The sequence below is a fragment of the Accipiter gentilis genome, chromosome 22, assembly GCF_929443795.1.
Source record: "Accipiter gentilis chromosome 22, bAccGen1.1, whole genome shotgun sequence".
Classification (NCBI taxonomy): domain Eukaryota; kingdom Metazoa; phylum Chordata; class Aves; order Accipitriformes; family Accipitridae; genus Astur; species Astur gentilis.
This window is the reverse complement of record NC_064901.1, coordinates 14,624,476-14,641,409: the sequence shown is the minus strand read 5'-3', so window position 1 is coordinate 14,641,409 and position 16,934 is coordinate 14,624,476. Positions and strand designations below refer to the sequence as shown.

Below are 16,934 nucleotides of genomic sequence, written 5' to 3'. Positions count from 1 at the left end.
CCTCCAACGTGACGTACTCTCCCTTCCCTGTTTTTTTCTCCCTCTCTTCCTACCTATGAGACGTTAGTTAAAGAGTGAGCTGGCTCTGATACATTACCTGCCCTCTGGGAAGTAAAACAAAGGGAAGTCTAAAAAGGATCTCAAAAGAATTTCACAGAATTTAGTACAGCAAAACCTCACCAGTTAGTATAAGCAGCCACATGATGACAAATCAGGTATTGCATGGGAGGGAGAACCAGAATTATAACACTGCATCCCTCAAAACTTAAGACTAATCAACTCTACTGCTTAAAATTTCTCATCTAATAAACACGTCATAGGGGTTCTACACATCACCAACACCTTAAGTGTAACTTACAGAGTATTACAATTACAAGGAGACTTTTACAGACCTTAAAATAATTTATTCTGCTAGAAAATTATTTAATTGAAGAAGCCCCAAAGCACCTAAAAGCTCACTCTACTTTCAGTGTCTTCTGGGCATATAAACCAAGATTCTCAGATAAGCAACTATTTGGGCTTTCAGTAAAGCAGGCTGGTCAATGAACACCATGCAGTGACCTCTTGTAACTCCCAAGCACCTCTGAAACAGAGTGCCTTTTTTGTGTCTGAATACAAACTTAGATGTTCATTGCATTTTTTTTAAGACTTTGGCCATGATAAATCTGTTCGTTACATTTATCAACTCCTGTCCTGATGAAATAAACCAACATTACTATTTCAGACAGCACTGCTGTTCAGAATTGTCTTTGCTGTACTGTTAGCATTCCCCAACTTGTACTAAAACTAAGGTGATATATGTGGGCAGAGCTAGGGACTGTGATAAGAAACATGATGTAGAGTATAACAAATAAACAAAAGCACTCGTTGCTATGTAAAAAGAGAGTCCAGAGTTCAGTAAGACAAAGTGACTCAGGCATCTCTCAGTCTTTGCACACTGGATCAGATTACTGGTCACACTTTCATGTACGGAGGAAAAGGAACAAACAAATAATATCTTTATCTTTATCCTATTTTTTATAACTTTTAGGGAGGAAGAGCAAGACCATGAATTCAAACCTGACAATGTACTAGAGATGACCCACAGAACAGTCCTGCAGAGATCGTGAAAAATACGATGGGTGACTGGACACTACTTCAAGTTAGAAAAATCGATTACTATATAAAAAGAAAGCATGCTGGCTGAGATTTCAAAAGCAGCCAGCCCATATGGAAGTTACCTAGGTAGCTCCTCCTGTACTCCCTTTGGCACTCTGGAAAAGGCAGGCAGCCATGAGGCAACTGGCTGCATAAGTCATATCCCAGTTATGTTTGTTCTTCAGTCCACCTAAGTACGTACAGCAAGTTTAACGGAACCCTAGAAGAATATTTTTTGCTGTAGGTATGCAGTATTTTCAAAGATATCAATAGAAATTGTTGTAGTTTTTTTATATTATTGTGGCCTTAAAATAAGGCAGAAATTTCTTTTAATTGAAAAAATATTCTCCATCTCTGTGTATATACGTAAATATATCTATAACTAAAAGTTCTACTCAGAATCTTGGAAAAAACCCCAATGCAGTCAGCAAAAAAAAGAAAATAAATTTCAGCTCACAGCATACTGTACATCAGAATTAAACTTGAGAAAAAAAGAAGAAAACTTGAGTCTACGTACACAAGAGGCATTACTGCTGCATGCATCTCCCGGACATGCACTCTTTATATAACCAGCTCCAGGAATACAGTGTTCCACCGTTTGGTATTTGAGGTTTGACTTCACATTGTTCAGCTTGTTACTGCAGGCAATTTATAACAAGGTGGGTGAGATAATTTCATGCTAGTGAGGACAGGTAGAAGCTTGCAGGGGGCTCTCACTCAGACAGTGATCTCAGAATTGCACCATAACCAGTCCCTGCCAAAGATTTGAGCGAGCTCTTTTTCTCCAGCATGCAGACCACCCACAACCCTGCAGAAGGATCTCGACAAAATTACCATTAGCAATGAAGAATTGTATTGTCAAACTGCTGGTGAATGGCAAAGCAAACATTGCTGTAGCTGGTCATTAAACAACTGGTTTTGTATCAACTACATTTTATAATCTAGAGCCTTCACACTTTCTTCAATACTTCAAAGTATTTCTTCAGTACTTTGGATATTTATCATACACGCACCCCCCTCCCCCTGTCTCATTCCGTAGTTAATCATGGCTAACAAACTGCCCCTATATTGCTCCCTGTGGCTGAGTAAATGCAGATCTTCCAGGGTCATATAGAGTAAAATGATTCAGTAGATCTCAGCTGCCATATTCATGCATGTGCTGGTGGGACAGGACATGCTTTGATCTGTATAAACCTAGGGAGCTCTATATCAAGTCTTCTGTGGCACTTGAAACTCATGGAAGGAAGGACTTTGTTTCCTCAGATCCATTTTAGAGTGTTTTCCATGTGTCAGTGGGGTATTTTAACAAAAACGCACAGTTGAGCACTTGACATTTTCTTCATTCAAAGTGACCCCAAAAGACTTTATATGCTATCGAATTTGTGCATTGGGCTGGCCAGGAGGAGCCAGCTGCAGGCTTCAGGACCACGGGACGCTACTCAGGGTTAAAGGGAAGGGCAGGAGCAGCCAACTCTGAGCACAGGCTGTGCTATTTCAGCTGGCTGACCTGACAGACATCACTGGTACCTCCAGGTCAGTCCCTCAAGAAGCCATGGACAGCTGATGAAAGGAACCAGCCCGAAGGACAAACCCCGTTGCATGCTCTGCTACACCCATTGCGTATCATCGTGTCACACGGGGGATTACACAGACCCAGCTTTTTTAAAGCAGCTTCTTAAGACACTAGGACTTTGCCCTCCGGTGTAGGACACCATTAAATTCCACCCCTCCTCCAAAAAAAAAAAGGAACACTAAAGTTCCTTTGGTGGATTAGGGATGAAATAAGATGAAAACAAACCACATCAAAATAAAGAATGATGAAACATTTCTAGATAAAAGTGAAAGACAACAAGTGTTCAAAAGTATTCTGACGTAACAGCATTTTTACAATTAACTGTAGAAAGGTGGCTGTATTTGAAAACAGTTGTTTAATTGTCTAGACTCAGGAACAAAAAGCTATCAGAAATTAAATATCAAAGTGCAGATTCCGCTATGAAGAACAACATGCCAGCTCCACTACATCGGGGGCGGGGGGGGAGCAGCAAGCCCCGACGGCCAGAATCAGAGAGAAAACAGCAAGGAATTGTCACTGTATTAAAAACCAGACAAACCACAACAGCCCCAAGAAAGCAGGGCACACCTTCTTTAGCAGCCACTGTTTCCCCCCCATTGGAAACAGGATACTGGGCTGTGTGTTACTGGACTGCATGCCTGACCTGAGCCGGTATCCCCATTTGTTTCTTCTTTTTTTGTATTAATGAGTCCTTATCAGATGTTGTAAGTAAAACTGTTTCCAAGCTGCCAATCTGACAAAATTAATTTGGGATATAAAAGTCAAGTTGAGATCCATAAAATTAACGCATCAGGTCAAGCCCTGTCCACAGGTATACCCGTACCTTTCCCTTCGGTTGACTACACGAGTGCAAGGAGGGATTTTGGCCTTGCAATCACAATTGAGTAAACACACAGTTGCTAGTGAACAGCAGGAATACGCTACCTCGCTTTAGCAACTCCACAAAGACGTTCACACAAAACTCACGACCCTTATTTTAAGCACTCAGGAAGCAAGTGCAGTTCCATGCATACAAAATAGACTGGCTGAGATAGAAGGCATCATCTCAGCAAGTTCTAAAGATCCCTAAGTCACAGGCTACAGCAACCGACACAGCACAGCTGAGGCCCAGCAGGGGCTGCACAGGTTCAGCCCTCCCTTACACGCACCTCCCTAACAGGGCTCAAAAGCCGCCATCTTAGACCTCCTCCTTCCAGCTGCTGCAACACATGAGAAATATCCACTAAGTTGTCTTGCATCTTTTAGTTAAGCTTCTTGGTTAAAATTTGCTCAGGCAACAGGAGAGCCCGATTTTGTCTGCCAGGGTAACGACTGAAATGCATTTACCTTAAGCTGCTTTGTCACCATCCTCACGATCTCGGTCATTTTTTTCAGGTGCTTAAAATTGACACGGAACTGTGTACATCAGCACGCCGAGGCTCTAATTAGAAAAGCTCCTGTAGCTACTGAACAAGTTCAGCAAACTTTTGCCTAAGTTACTGACAGAAACAATGCTCACCTATTAACACACCAAAACAGGTCTTAGAGATGATACTAATTGTAACCCCCGATAGTACTTCAATAGAAGAGCACACATGGCTCATTTTCCAGTGCTTTCCCTTACAACACTATTTTGGCATACAGATCACACAGTGACTAAGTTTTTAAGCACTTTGTTCTTTAGTCCGAGTACCCACATACTGTATTTAATGGAAGTCAAATCACTATTTTAGTGAGTGGGCAAAGTTAGAAGAGCTGTTCGAACAGGAAACTGACATTATCACAACTTCAAGCCATGACAGGGCTGTCATACACAGCTTCTGAGAAGACAACAATTTGAGAAAGTAATCAGAAAGAAAAATTTGTTTCTTCATTTTGTGACGACACATCCAGGTATTTTCCGACATTCTAAAGAGATGGGAAGTTACTTAACTTTTTTGGCTTTACATTACTATTAGAGTTGGGTACATGTGAACTTCTCTGATAATCAAGCATGGATTGCAATATGTACGCCCTTCGTGAATGCCTTTTGTAGCAAGACCACATAGCAATAATATTGTTTGTACTGTGGCAGTATTAAGAATTCCTAGTTAAGGCTCAAAGCCTCATTTTTCATTCATTTTCCATCTAGCAGCACAAAATATTAAGAAAAAAGGAGATGGGCAATATGGGACATAACAATACAAAAAGATATAAATACGTTTAAAACTTCAGCAATTTGGAAAGGTTACTTAAACAAAAACAACTCCTCCCTCCAATTCGCACAGACAAGGAAAAGGGTTTTTTTTTTTTTTTTTTAATACTCCAACAGGGAAAGCACATCTTGTTTCTCTTCTTCAGAGAAGATAAACAGGTTGTTTTGCGAGTGAATAGCTCAGCCCAGTGTAAACCAGATTTAGGGTAAGCAGAATTGAAGGTCATGCAGCAGTGAGCTCAAAAAACAGTACTGCCTATTTTGAAGTAAGTTTATTAAAGCTCCTGCTGTATTTGCCTGTAGGAGCAAAGTGCAACTATATGTGATTTTTCTTTTATCAGCTACATTTATTGGAATGGTAACAAGCTATTTTCAAAGTTTTCAAGTTCTCAGTCCCTAAATGCAGATGATAAACAAAGGAAATGCTCTTTTAGACAAGTCTGCATCAACAAACTTGCAAGAAAAACATTTTGTTCCACTCATTCTTGGCTTGATTTAAAGCAAACAAAGGAAAGCCCTTTGAATGTTAAAGGGGAGTCACCCACTGATCCTACCCTTCCAGGTTTTATATTCACATGACTCTAGGCCATGTAACAAGAGGGGAAAAAAAAAAAATCTTGGAGTTACATAGCCCAGAAATTTATTGAATATTTGCTCAAATACATTCTGTATAGAACTGTTCAGCTTGCTTTGTTTTGGTGCTCCCAGGAAAGATCATTAACAGATGCACTGAGCTGTAATCACCAATTAGGAATTGTTATGTATGCAAATGTTAAGCAAGGGGCTGCAACCTTCTTCTGGCCAAATCTGTGTCTTGAATTTGACAAGCCACCTTCCTTTCAGAGGACTCAATTTGTGTAGGTTGCTGCATCAAATGTTATTTAGAAGAGCCTTTTACATTTTGGTCTTTTTAAAACAGTAAAACACTTCAAGTATTTGTATTTGAAGTTTTCAATACTGGAAACATTTTGTCCAGAGTGTTTGCAATGGGATCTCTAATTTTTCATACGGTCTCTCTTCTAAATATCCCGGAACATTTAGTCTTCAGTTTTGGCTTCCATTTCCTCAGCATCATCATCCCCATCCACTTCAGCATTTTCCCTCTCCAGTCTTTCCAACTGCCTTGCAAGCTCAGTCTCATCTGTGTCAGTAACCACTTTAGGCTGAAAAAAACCAAACCAGAACACATGGTAAACCGTCATAAAGAAATACTATATATATTCGTAGACTCTGATTCTACGTAAAGAGCAAGAGATAAAAAACATCCTGAAGTCATACAATAAAAACCAGGAAAATTATAATTTTTGGCCATTTGTTTAAGGAACACAGAAGTTCAGGGTTTTTTTAGTTTTTTAATACCTTTTTGCTAAAATTTCTCCTAGCACTACTGATCTTGCTCTACTTTAAAAATATTGTGAGAAAAAAGAAGAATTACATTCTAAAGTGTAATGCGTTCTTACCTCCATCTGCACATTAAAGACTCCTCTCTTCTCCTCAATTTTTTCTTTAATTACAGCCATGGCTTGATTCAGAACAGACAGCCCTTCAGTTCTCTCCAGCGTTGTGGTAGTCATCACGTAACGAGGAGGAGCTATCAGATTAATCTATCGTATTGTAGGGATTGGGGGAAAAAAAAAAAAGGACAAAAAAGCAAACTCAGTAACAAAAGCAAAGAAAGAAATATTGAAAGAAAAGTGAGCAACACTGTTCTGAATGTACAATTCACAGAAGAAACATTTTCCCATTAGAAAAACCCTTTCTAGAAGCACAAATAACTTGGACTGAAATAGCAGACAAGAAAGTGCACAGCCTGTCTGATTTCCAATATCAGCATCAGTTATTTCTACACAGTATCTTTATTTAGACAAATATTAAGTGGAGAGAATATCCACTTTGCAGATCAGCAAAACAGCCTATCACATAATTTTTCAAACAATTAAAAGAGTATTACAACCAGTACTTTTTTTTTTTATTTGGCAAGATGACTAAGTAAACTTTTCCTTTTGCTACAAGAAACCATTTTAAGAAATCATTTTCAAAGAAGGAAGTACTTTCAAGTTTTCTGAAAGCACTTAGTCAGTAATACACTCAATATCCTAAAATTGTTGGGAAGAAAAACTAGGCCTGGGTACAGTAGCTATTCTACCAATACTCAAACAATGAGTGGAGCAAACAATCCTCTTCTTACACAGTCTTCTACCTGAAAATAAAATTTATTGCTCCCTACCTAAGGCTGCATAAAGGAACAGTAGGTATGTAGTGTGCCAACACCAGACTTTAATAAACTGAACAGAATAAACATAGCTTCTTGAATTTTGGAAGCCACAGCACAGTCATAGGAACAACTGTCAGCACACAGCTGAAAGGGAGTGTGTTACAGACCTGATAGAGAAGAATCAGAAAGCAAGTACATGGCTTCCCAGCCTCAGCTACGCGATTATGACAACTGCAGTTGCATGCTACTGGTACCTAAGGGCATCAGAAAACTTTGCTTTTGATCTCACTATTAAGACAGACACTTACTTTAATGGGCATGTTCTCCGTGGAACAGTTCAAGCCTGCTCTCAAAGCTTCTTTTACTGCATCTATGCCTTCATAACCATAACAGGCCACCTCAATATCTAGGACAGAGGAATACAAATAATAAAACTTTAAGGTTACCAAAAGCTGTAGAATCTTTAAAGCTTTTTAACTTAAGCTTTAATAAAGCCTTTGAGCATCCAATGTTTATCCACAATGAAAGCCTCAGTAGCTCCCAAAGCTGAGGAAGGTATTTCACTTTCTTGACTTGTAAGTTGAGGTAAGAGTTTTCATAAACTCTTTAGACATACAACATTTTACATTGTACTCTGAAAAGCCAAGATACAATATTATACATACACATTCACTCACCTCTCATCCAATAAATTCAACAAGAATAATTATGTATTTCACATTGAGAGATGAATATATAAAAGCAATAAATACCAGAGAAAAATGAAAGATCTATCAGGAAAAATGAAACTTGAAATAGAACACGTCCACAAATTAATGGAATTCTGTCAGTAATTACAACAGAGGCACAGAGGCATCACTTGAGCAGCACTGGAACTTTTTTTTTAATGGTAAGTTATATTAACATATAGTTAATATCATAGTTAGCTGTAGCTTTTTGTTGATGTTTGGAAAGTAAGGCATAGACTAATGCTGGTCATATCTGTAATACCCTGACTAGCCTAAAGACAAGAATTTCTTTACCTACGTAGCAATGGTGCAAGACTAAGCTACACAGAGAAGTTAGTCTCACTTTCAGGTGACTAACAACCTGCTAATTCTCAGCTATCAGAAATAAATTCACAGAAGAGCATCCCAGTCAGCCTCAGGATGAGACTACAAACCAATGGAAAGTTTCCATCCTTGATTTGAAGACAAAATTGAAAACAACTTAGACCATCAGAACAAAATAGGCAAGATGAAGGAAGTAAGAGAACATGCTTGCCAAGTAACTTTGTTTTCAAAACTAATGGAGTGCTATGCACGTTAGCAATTCCATTCTTCATGGCAATCAAATCCTACTTACATTTTTGAAGTCTGTGTTAACTCACAGTGATCTAAAGTAATAGCTAAAGGAACTTTTTCATTACCTTACTTTTTGCGCTCTCCACTTCACTGTCATGTGGATATAGCTTATCTTTTCTTCTCTCCACAGGAATCAACAAGTTCTAATGCTCTTCAATGTATCCTTGCAGAGCAGAGGCAATTTCTCAATCTAGTTAAAAACCTGACTCTGCTACATTGACTATCTTTTTAATGGCCAGCATGCTTTTAGGCTGTTCAGTTAGCTGTACAACCAGATTTACAGTTTTAAAGTGTGCCTTCTTAAGTAGTGCAGTCATGTGCTTTTTCTGCCCACACTGAACTAATAAAAGACAAACTAGCTCATACACTTCATGAATATATTAGAGATGTGCTAGGCTTGAGCTAATATATCCTGCTGAATGGTTTGCAATCAACCAGTTAGAAACACACCCAGAGCAAAAAGTCAGAACTATTTTCACATGTTCATGGACAAGTGGCCAAGACATACGCTGTAGCTGCGCTGACAAAGATCAATCATCCTGTTAAGGAATCAATGAATTTAACACTTTGAATAATGAAAAAGAATATTGTGGATGCAGTAGTAACTATAAAATATTTAAATCCATTGTATGCCAGTACAATATGATAGACTGCATTATATATCAGGACTACTACTTTCTGTCCCAAGGAACCTGCAGTTTGGGGGAAAAAATAAAACCCAAACCACTTTGCACTTTGAGATAGAACCCACATGGGCATTTTGCAAGCAATCCTTGATTAAGGTGTCTTAATTCTGAACAGTTCCACTCAAATATCATCACTACAAACCACTAGTTTTAACTGAGTTTATAGTTTGCAACAAGATACACTAACTTGACTTAAGTGTCAAGACACATTCAATGAACATCTGGAAAGAACTCACCAGCTCGGATTTTGACTGCTTGTGGTGTCAGACGTCTGTTAATATTGTCAATCAATACACGCCTCTCTTCCTCTGTCAGATCTAGGCTATCCAGGATTGCGGGGTCTCTGAGCCAAGCAAAGCAAAGTTACATAAGTTATACTGAAGTGGAACATGACACAACGTTAACTTCTGGTACTATTTCAATATTCTTATGTGTAATCCTAGAGATACACTAGGCAAAGAAAACTGGGAAATTCCTTAAGAGTCCATTGAAACACTGGAAGAAAATAAACACATCTATTTTCATAATGTTTTCTATTTAACAACAAACCAGATAAGTAGTTTACTCAATCTGTTCTTGGAAGGAAAGATCTGAATGATTTTGGTTTTTTTTTAAAAAAGCAAAGGAATGACTTCTGTTCAGCTCCATTTGTATATGGTACACAGAATGAGACAAATATCTAGTTGCTTGGCATTTATGTTCACCTCCAGCATGAAGATAAGCCCATATCACATGAAAGAGAATCCATGATGAATCTGAGGTTTTTGAATTATTTTAGCATTTGATTCAAATGCAAGATTTTTGTCATTCTACAAAGTAACCTATACTCATTCCATGTTATTCTGTACTCCTTTTTAACAGTAACTGATCACAGACAGATACTTAGCTGCTGGCTACGTTCTTGGCTAAAGAAAGGATAAAGGTGTTTTAAATTGCAAGCTAATAGTTTAAATTCCAGAGATCACAGAGGCAAACTCCTCTGCTGTTTACCAATATAAATTAGCAGCTCTTTTTTTAAGAAATGGTGTCAATTCTCTAATGCTGTATTAATTTTATCCAAATATATCTGAAACAGAACATAACCAAAAAGCTCCTCACAATAAGTGTTCCTGTTCTTTAGAGACAAGAGTTGCAGTTCTCTGAAAAACAACACCAGATCACCTACAATACTATTATCAGACAAACGTAAACTAAAATGGCCCCAAAAAACAGAGGCAATATTGGAGATTGGTCTCTGCTGCTAATAAAATGTCATCTTTCATGATTTTATACACTGGGTATAGGTAGTAGAAGGGCCAAACATAAGCAAACAGAACCCAGATATATGACAGCTTTTATACACCAAAATAAGAAACTGTATGGCAGAAGCAATTTACTGGACATGCAAATTCTGCTTCTTCATTTACAGTCTATCCTGTTAAATCTTTGAGTTCCTTTCATGAGCATTTGGTAGGCGTTCAACAAATAGGTCCTCAAAGTTTAATTTTTACTGATCAGAGGGTAAATATACTTTAAAATTTTACCACAGGTATCATGCTGTGTGAAATCCTAAAACCACTAATCCTCAGTACTAAGAAAGGACTAGCAAGTCAAATTCTTAGAGGGCACACCAAGCCTCCTGCAAGCACAGGAAAGCAGCAATATCTACATTTTTCTGCTCAACTGCTATAGCTTTATGTAGGAGCACAAAGGGAACAAATAAAAGTTGCAGTTCATTGTCAGAAATCTTAAGGAATTCCTGATGGAAACATGTTTTGAGAACAGATAGCTTCAGAAGTTTGTGCTCCAACCTGAACAGCAGTTGAGCAACAAATGGCACGTGTGTTCAGGAATTTTTCTGAGTTTAAGAGAAGCTGAAACAGCCAGTGTAACTACAGGTTTTTGTTCTTCTATTATACAGGTGTTAACTAAGTATTTATCAGTTACAGAATGATCTTGAATTCCTTCTGCAGCGATGTGCCCAGATTTATCCTTTACCAGTAAATTTGCTATCATTAGAAAATAATTATTATTCTCTGAAACCAAATACATTCAGTGTAAATGAGGACACAACTTGTCTATTCCCCAAAGACACAGAGATGGTTTCAAGCTAATCAAAATGCTACCAAGTGCCCTGCTTCTTCAGTCAACACAATTTCTAAGATTTTATTACTGCCATCTAGTGTTCAGCTCAAGTTCATCACTCATAGGTTTATGTGTTATAGAAGAGTAAAACTGGATATGTTTATTGAGAAGTCTATCTTTGGATTGCCGATTTCATGATAGAATCTTTAGAGAGAAACCAAATAGGTTAATTTTGAAAGAAATTTTAAAATATCAGACTAAGAAATTAAGAGCAATCTTATCTCAGTGCATATTCCCTTAGCATCACAATTCCCACATCTTTCCGTTCATAATTCCATTTCTAAGTTCATGATCCCATTCTTTAAGTTTGGAAGTGTAGAGAAGTAACAAGCCAGCTTGCTGCATTTCAAGAAAAAAATCTGCCTGTGCAGTGAAAGAGTGACAGTCAGCTGTGAGTAGAAATACCTTCAGACACAAAGCTAGATATTTTTGATAACATCTGCTTGGGACTAAGACCAGGCAAATTCTGACAGACAAACCAAGATCAGTGCTACTTCTTCTGTTAGAAATGTCACAGGCTCATCTGTAGCAATAGAAATCTCTCTAGTGTTTGTAATCACATTTCTCTTACACTTAAAACATATTATTCACCAATGCTTCAGTATTTCTCCACATCAAATTCAATTACTGCTTTTAAAAAGCTCACATACGCAGAGTGACAGACTCAAAGATGGATAAAAACAAGTCAACTCTGAGCTTTCTTTCTCAAGGGCCTTGGGAACTTGAAGAAAGCAGTAAGACAGAAGCCTACAATAAGCAACCACAAGACTGATGTCAAAATTTACTAGGTGCACTTGATGAGTACATTCTACATACTGACTCTGGAAAAAAAATCACAACCAAACCCCCAAACCCCAAAAGAACATTCCGATGGATCTGTTCCAGGAAATACCTCTCTGCAATTTGAAATAAGGCCCTAGAAGTAGAAAAGATGTCCTTACGAGACTGCATGCTTGAATGCATCATAAGCACCATATCCTGGTCTTTTGTACTTGTCATCAAATACCCAGGCAGTTCTCTGGAACAGACTTTCAAGCTGCTCATCCTTGGTGTACTCCAAGACTTCAGCAACATGGCGAAGGATGCTGTAAACCTGGAACACAAAAGGAGTGTTAAAAAACCCAAAACAAATACTGAAAACAGACAAAAATTTAGAATCAGAAGTAATATTTAATGGTACGCCTTCTACTCAGAAGCGCAAGACCAGACAGGAGTAAGGGCAGGAATCAATGCCTTAAACTATATGCATGCCTTTTCAATTACAGTTGTCACAGTGTGCTAAACCAGCATATACTATTGGATTTTTGATCATTTAAATATACCCCTTTACATCACAAATTTTCAACTGACGTCTTTCTTGATCTATTCATTAATTAAGAAACAGCTTACCAGAGCACTCATGGACAGATGAACTGGTTATATATATTTGCATGGGTAAATGAGAATCAGAGTATGCCTAATAAATGAGAACAATATTTTCATATTATCTTATGTCTATGCTTTTTGGTTGCTGAGGAAAGAAGCTGGAAATACACAGTGTCTGAATATAGCAAAGCGACTTACAGTCTTTGATTTTGTGAATTTGTCTTCACATTTGATTGCCTCCTCTGGAGAAACTCTTCTTTTTGACAAGTCAATATAACCTATTGGGGAAAACCATTTTGAAAGCGTCAGCCATTGTGCCAACTAAGTCTAACTGCTTCAAGAGAAGCGCATAAAGAACAAACACTGGCTCGGGATTTTTCCCCATGCCTACGCTATCCCTGTATGTTGCTAGAGAAAGTAACTAAACCAAACCTTAATGACTTTGATCAAATTATAATCCACATTAGTGTATTAAATTATTCTTTCAACTGTAAATACTTACAATAGCAAATCTTTTGTACAGCATTCTTTAAAATTACTGCCTTAATGTTTTCTGTGCAAACTTAAAAGAAATTTTCATAATATTGTAGCAATCAGTGATCCATTTTTATGCTGCTCTACGCAGTCTTGGCAAAAACTGTACCAGCATACAAAGAAGCAAGTTTGACGCCTATTTTTGTAGTGCTGAACTCAATTTCATTCAAGGTTGGCACTCCATCAGTTTAGCTCTGAATAGTTTCCTAATAAAGTAGGCCTGGCCTCAAATTCTGACTCTAACTCCTTGGATACTCTTTCAGGAGAACTGTCTGTGAAGCAACTCTTAGTAAATTTGAAAAGGCCTCCACCTACTTCTCACGAACTACAGGTTGCCTAAAAGATTCAATATGTGAAAAAAGATTCAATATGTGAATTCCAGATGTGTCTCTCTGTTACTATGAGAATAAAATGAATTTGTATGAGGAAGTATTCTTTCATTAGAGATGCTGGAAAACTTATTACACTTCAGATCCATCTGAAATAAGCTTCTTCCCATCTTTCTTTCCTATCTGCTTTTTTTCTATCCTGTCATTCATTATTCAATCTCAGAGTTAACTGCAGTTTCAGAAGTATTCCAGAAAAGCATATTACTTGAGAAACATCATACCAACAGTCAGGTTTCTGGGAGATGTGCTCAGTGATTATTTTTATTATTTGTTTACACCTGGATATAAATTTTAAAGATTGCATGGAACAGTATTATCAAAATCTGACATGTTATAAATAGAAAATATATTAAAGAAACCTTTAGAGTAAAAGATTCAAAGGTTCAGAAGACAGGAAAAGACAAAGTCGCCTGTACAATCTCAACTTGTAACCTACAGAATTCATGTGGTAGAATAATTACCTACATGTCATCATTTTATAGTCAAGGTTCAAGACTTGTTAATGAACAGGATAGACTGAGCATTAAACACTCACCATTTAGATTTTTATTTCTACGTCAGATGATCCTTCACTTCAGTTAAGACTTAGAAAATTCCACTGCACTATGGTTTGTTGACCAAACATTGAGCTGGTGAGCACCCACTTAAAGCAAATCTTTACCGATGTGATTGACCTTCATTAACCCAATTCCCAAAGGACAAAGAGGAATGGAAGAACAACTATAAGTATCAGATGGCACAATGACAGTCTATTTTGCTTAAGCACCTTAAAAAAAGAACACCTAAAAGAATACCTAAGCCACCTGGTTTATCTGCATTTCTCTCTACAAATTCAATCTTAATATAGCCCACAATATCCCCAAATACCTTTCTCTTTGTCAACTCTTATGACCACCACACATTCATTCCTCCCGATGCGGATGAGTTTGTTTATGGAACGAATACGTCTTCTGGATAGCTCACTGAGAAGGATCATGCCTTCAATATTGTTGTACTCCAGCAGGCTGACATAGGCTCCCATTTCAGCAATGGACCGAACATTGACCATCACTACATCTTCCACCTCTGGAAATTTATGCTGGTAGAATCTACAGCTTAGTCCTGGCATTCTGGAATTTGAGCAGAAAAAACCAAAGATTTCATTTCACAGTACGTCTCTGCCTTCTCCTACAAACACGGTAAAAAAATCAGCAAGGACTGGCGTGAATAGAGAGAAACACTAGCACAAAAAATTGCAAATCAGGGTAAGGCTTGTGCAATTCATACTTAGGTTTTAATAATTTTAAACAATAAATTAGCTAGTATTTTAGTATTGCACAACCATTTGCTAAGATGCTAATTTCTTGCATTAAAGTAGAAAAAGTTTGCTACCCAGACTTTATTATCTACTTCAACTGTCATACTACCTATACACAGCACACTGTAGCAAAGAGACTTCAAGTGGTGAAAAGGTGGCACAGCACACCTTGCATTCACCTGAATTCACGAGGCTGTGTAAAATTTTAAGATGGATTCTAACAACAGGAGTACGTGGGACAGAAGAAGCCTGCAGTGCTCAGGAAGGTATTTGCATGCACGTAAGACAGTGTGTGAGGGGCTGAGAAAATAAGAGGTAGAGCGAAGCTTCTGTTGTACTGAGGAGCAGACTCTACACTCCAGCAGATGACTTTCTAAACTCAGCATAAGATGTTTGGAATAATCCTGTAAGACCTGCTCCAGAAGGCACCTGCCAGCAAAGAAAGCAAAGGCAATAATCAGAACAGAAGACCGAACTAGCCTGACATGAATGAAGCACTAAACAAAACAACAACAACAAAAAAAACCCGCAAGCACCCACCAATGTATTGCTAGTCAGGAGGAACAAAAAACTGAAAACCAAAACAGGAGTCTTTCATTATATATTAAAAAAAAGTACAAAATCAACGCTTCATAATCATGTAGTGATAAGAAGAAATGCTTAAACCGCTTCATTTTCCTGATGATGAATCCACACGCTCATCACTGCTAACCAGGTTAGTTCAATTCCTTTTGTCTAAGCCCAGAAGTTTCAAACAGGAAGCTTCCTACAGAAGTAGGAGCCTAAGATGCCGAGTCACACGCATGACTCCTTCAGAAGGTTTGTTGTATTCACCACTTTGAAGTTTTACTCCTGGTCTTTACAGCAGTACTAATGCTTTCTAGCTATACGAGAATTTAAGAAGAGAGTAAGACGGTAATGCCAAGTGCTACGTACACGTGGCCGTACAATTCAGAAGGCTGCGTCCACCCTCATTTCCATTCTTAACTTTCAGAAAGGGGAAATACAGACCGGTAGGATACAGAGGATAATAAAAACACTCCTCTAAAGGTTTCATATAACTTCATATAATTTGAAGCTGAACAAAGAACTCCAAGACGAAAACCAAAATATTTACAGTTCGCTTTTCTAGTCCGCTTAATGCAGATCAGCTCAATCCTACATGTCTACTTTGGAGATACATAATAAAGACATACTGCGAAGCAACAAACCCCGAACACCGCAAGCAAGAACAGACAGACACAGCTGTGCACACAGAGCATTGCACTCCTCTCTCCACAGGCACAAGCTTTTTATTTTGGCCTTCCGCGGACGGCTCTCAAGACCAACACGGTGCCCATAACGCCAGCGCTGGAAATCATCTCTCCAGGACGTTACAAACGCCCCGGCACCCGTTTCGGCCCCCACGCCTGCACAAGCCTCCGCGGAGAATGGCGAAAATGGAGTAACTTCGGACCAGCGACTCCCGCGGCCGCTGGAGCGCCGCTGACGCCGGCAATGCCCGACGACAGCTACGCCACCAGAGAAGGGAAGCGGTCCCCAGGGCGGCCGACAGCCGCCGCCGGGCCGGGAAGGGCCCATCTCCAGCCCGGCGAGGGCGAGAGGCGGGCCGGCCCCCCGGGGAGCGCGGTCCCGCCGGCTGGAGAGCTCGCAGCCGCGGCGCCGGGCCCCAGCGCCCGGGCCCGGGCCCGGGCCCAGCCCGCAGCCGCGCCGAGTCCCGTCCGATCCCGTCCCGTCCCATCCCCCCCCCCCCGAGACGGCGGGCCCACAGCGGCGTCCCAGGCAGGAGGGGCCGCGCGGGGAGGCCGGACCCCGGCGCGCGAGCGGCGGCGCAGCCGCTACCTGGCAACGGCCGGGGGGGTCCCGCTCTGCGCTCGCGGCCCGGAGTCTCGCGCTGGTCCCGCTCCTGCCTCAGCGTGCGCCTCCTCACCGCCGCCGCCCCGCTGCGCGCAGGCGCCGGCCCGCCCTACTCCCGGTCCTCCGCGCGCGATAGGCCAGCGCACCGCGCTCTCCGCCCCGGACCATAGAGTCTCAAGGGCGAGGCAGAAGGCCGCCCTTTGCTAGAGCGCCCCCTCCCGGGACAGGGCGCTGAGAGCCA

At 39.8% G+C, this 16,934-nt stretch overlaps 1 protein-coding gene across 2 annotated transcripts; it reads right to left on the bottom strand.

Annotated features, from left to right (window-relative positions):
- Positions 1-5,147: 5,147 nt before the first annotated feature.
- Positions 5,148-16,783, bottom strand: EIF2S1 (eukaryotic translation initiation factor 2 subunit alpha). 2 transcript variants are annotated; one of them, XM_049825619.1, is made up of 8 exons: positions 16,679-16,783; positions 14,407-14,648; positions 12,815-12,894; positions 12,193-12,344; positions 9,364-9,470; positions 7,407-7,504; positions 6,344-6,487; positions 5,148-6,046 (listed from the first exon to the last, which is right to left on the bottom strand). In XM_049825619.1, the coding sequence occupies exons 2-8, from the start codon at positions 14,645-14,647 to the stop codon at positions 5,921-5,923; spliced, it is 948 nt and encodes a 315-aa protein (XP_049681576.1). In that variant the 5' UTR covers position 14,648; positions 16,679-16,783; the 3' UTR covers positions 5,148-5,920. The 2 variants fall into 2 exon arrangements, with proteins under 2 accessions (XP_049681576.1, XP_049681577.1); XM_049825620.1 differs by lacking the exon at positions 16,679-16,783 and adding an exon at positions 15,016-15,107.
- Positions 16,784-16,934: the final 151 nt, after the last annotated feature.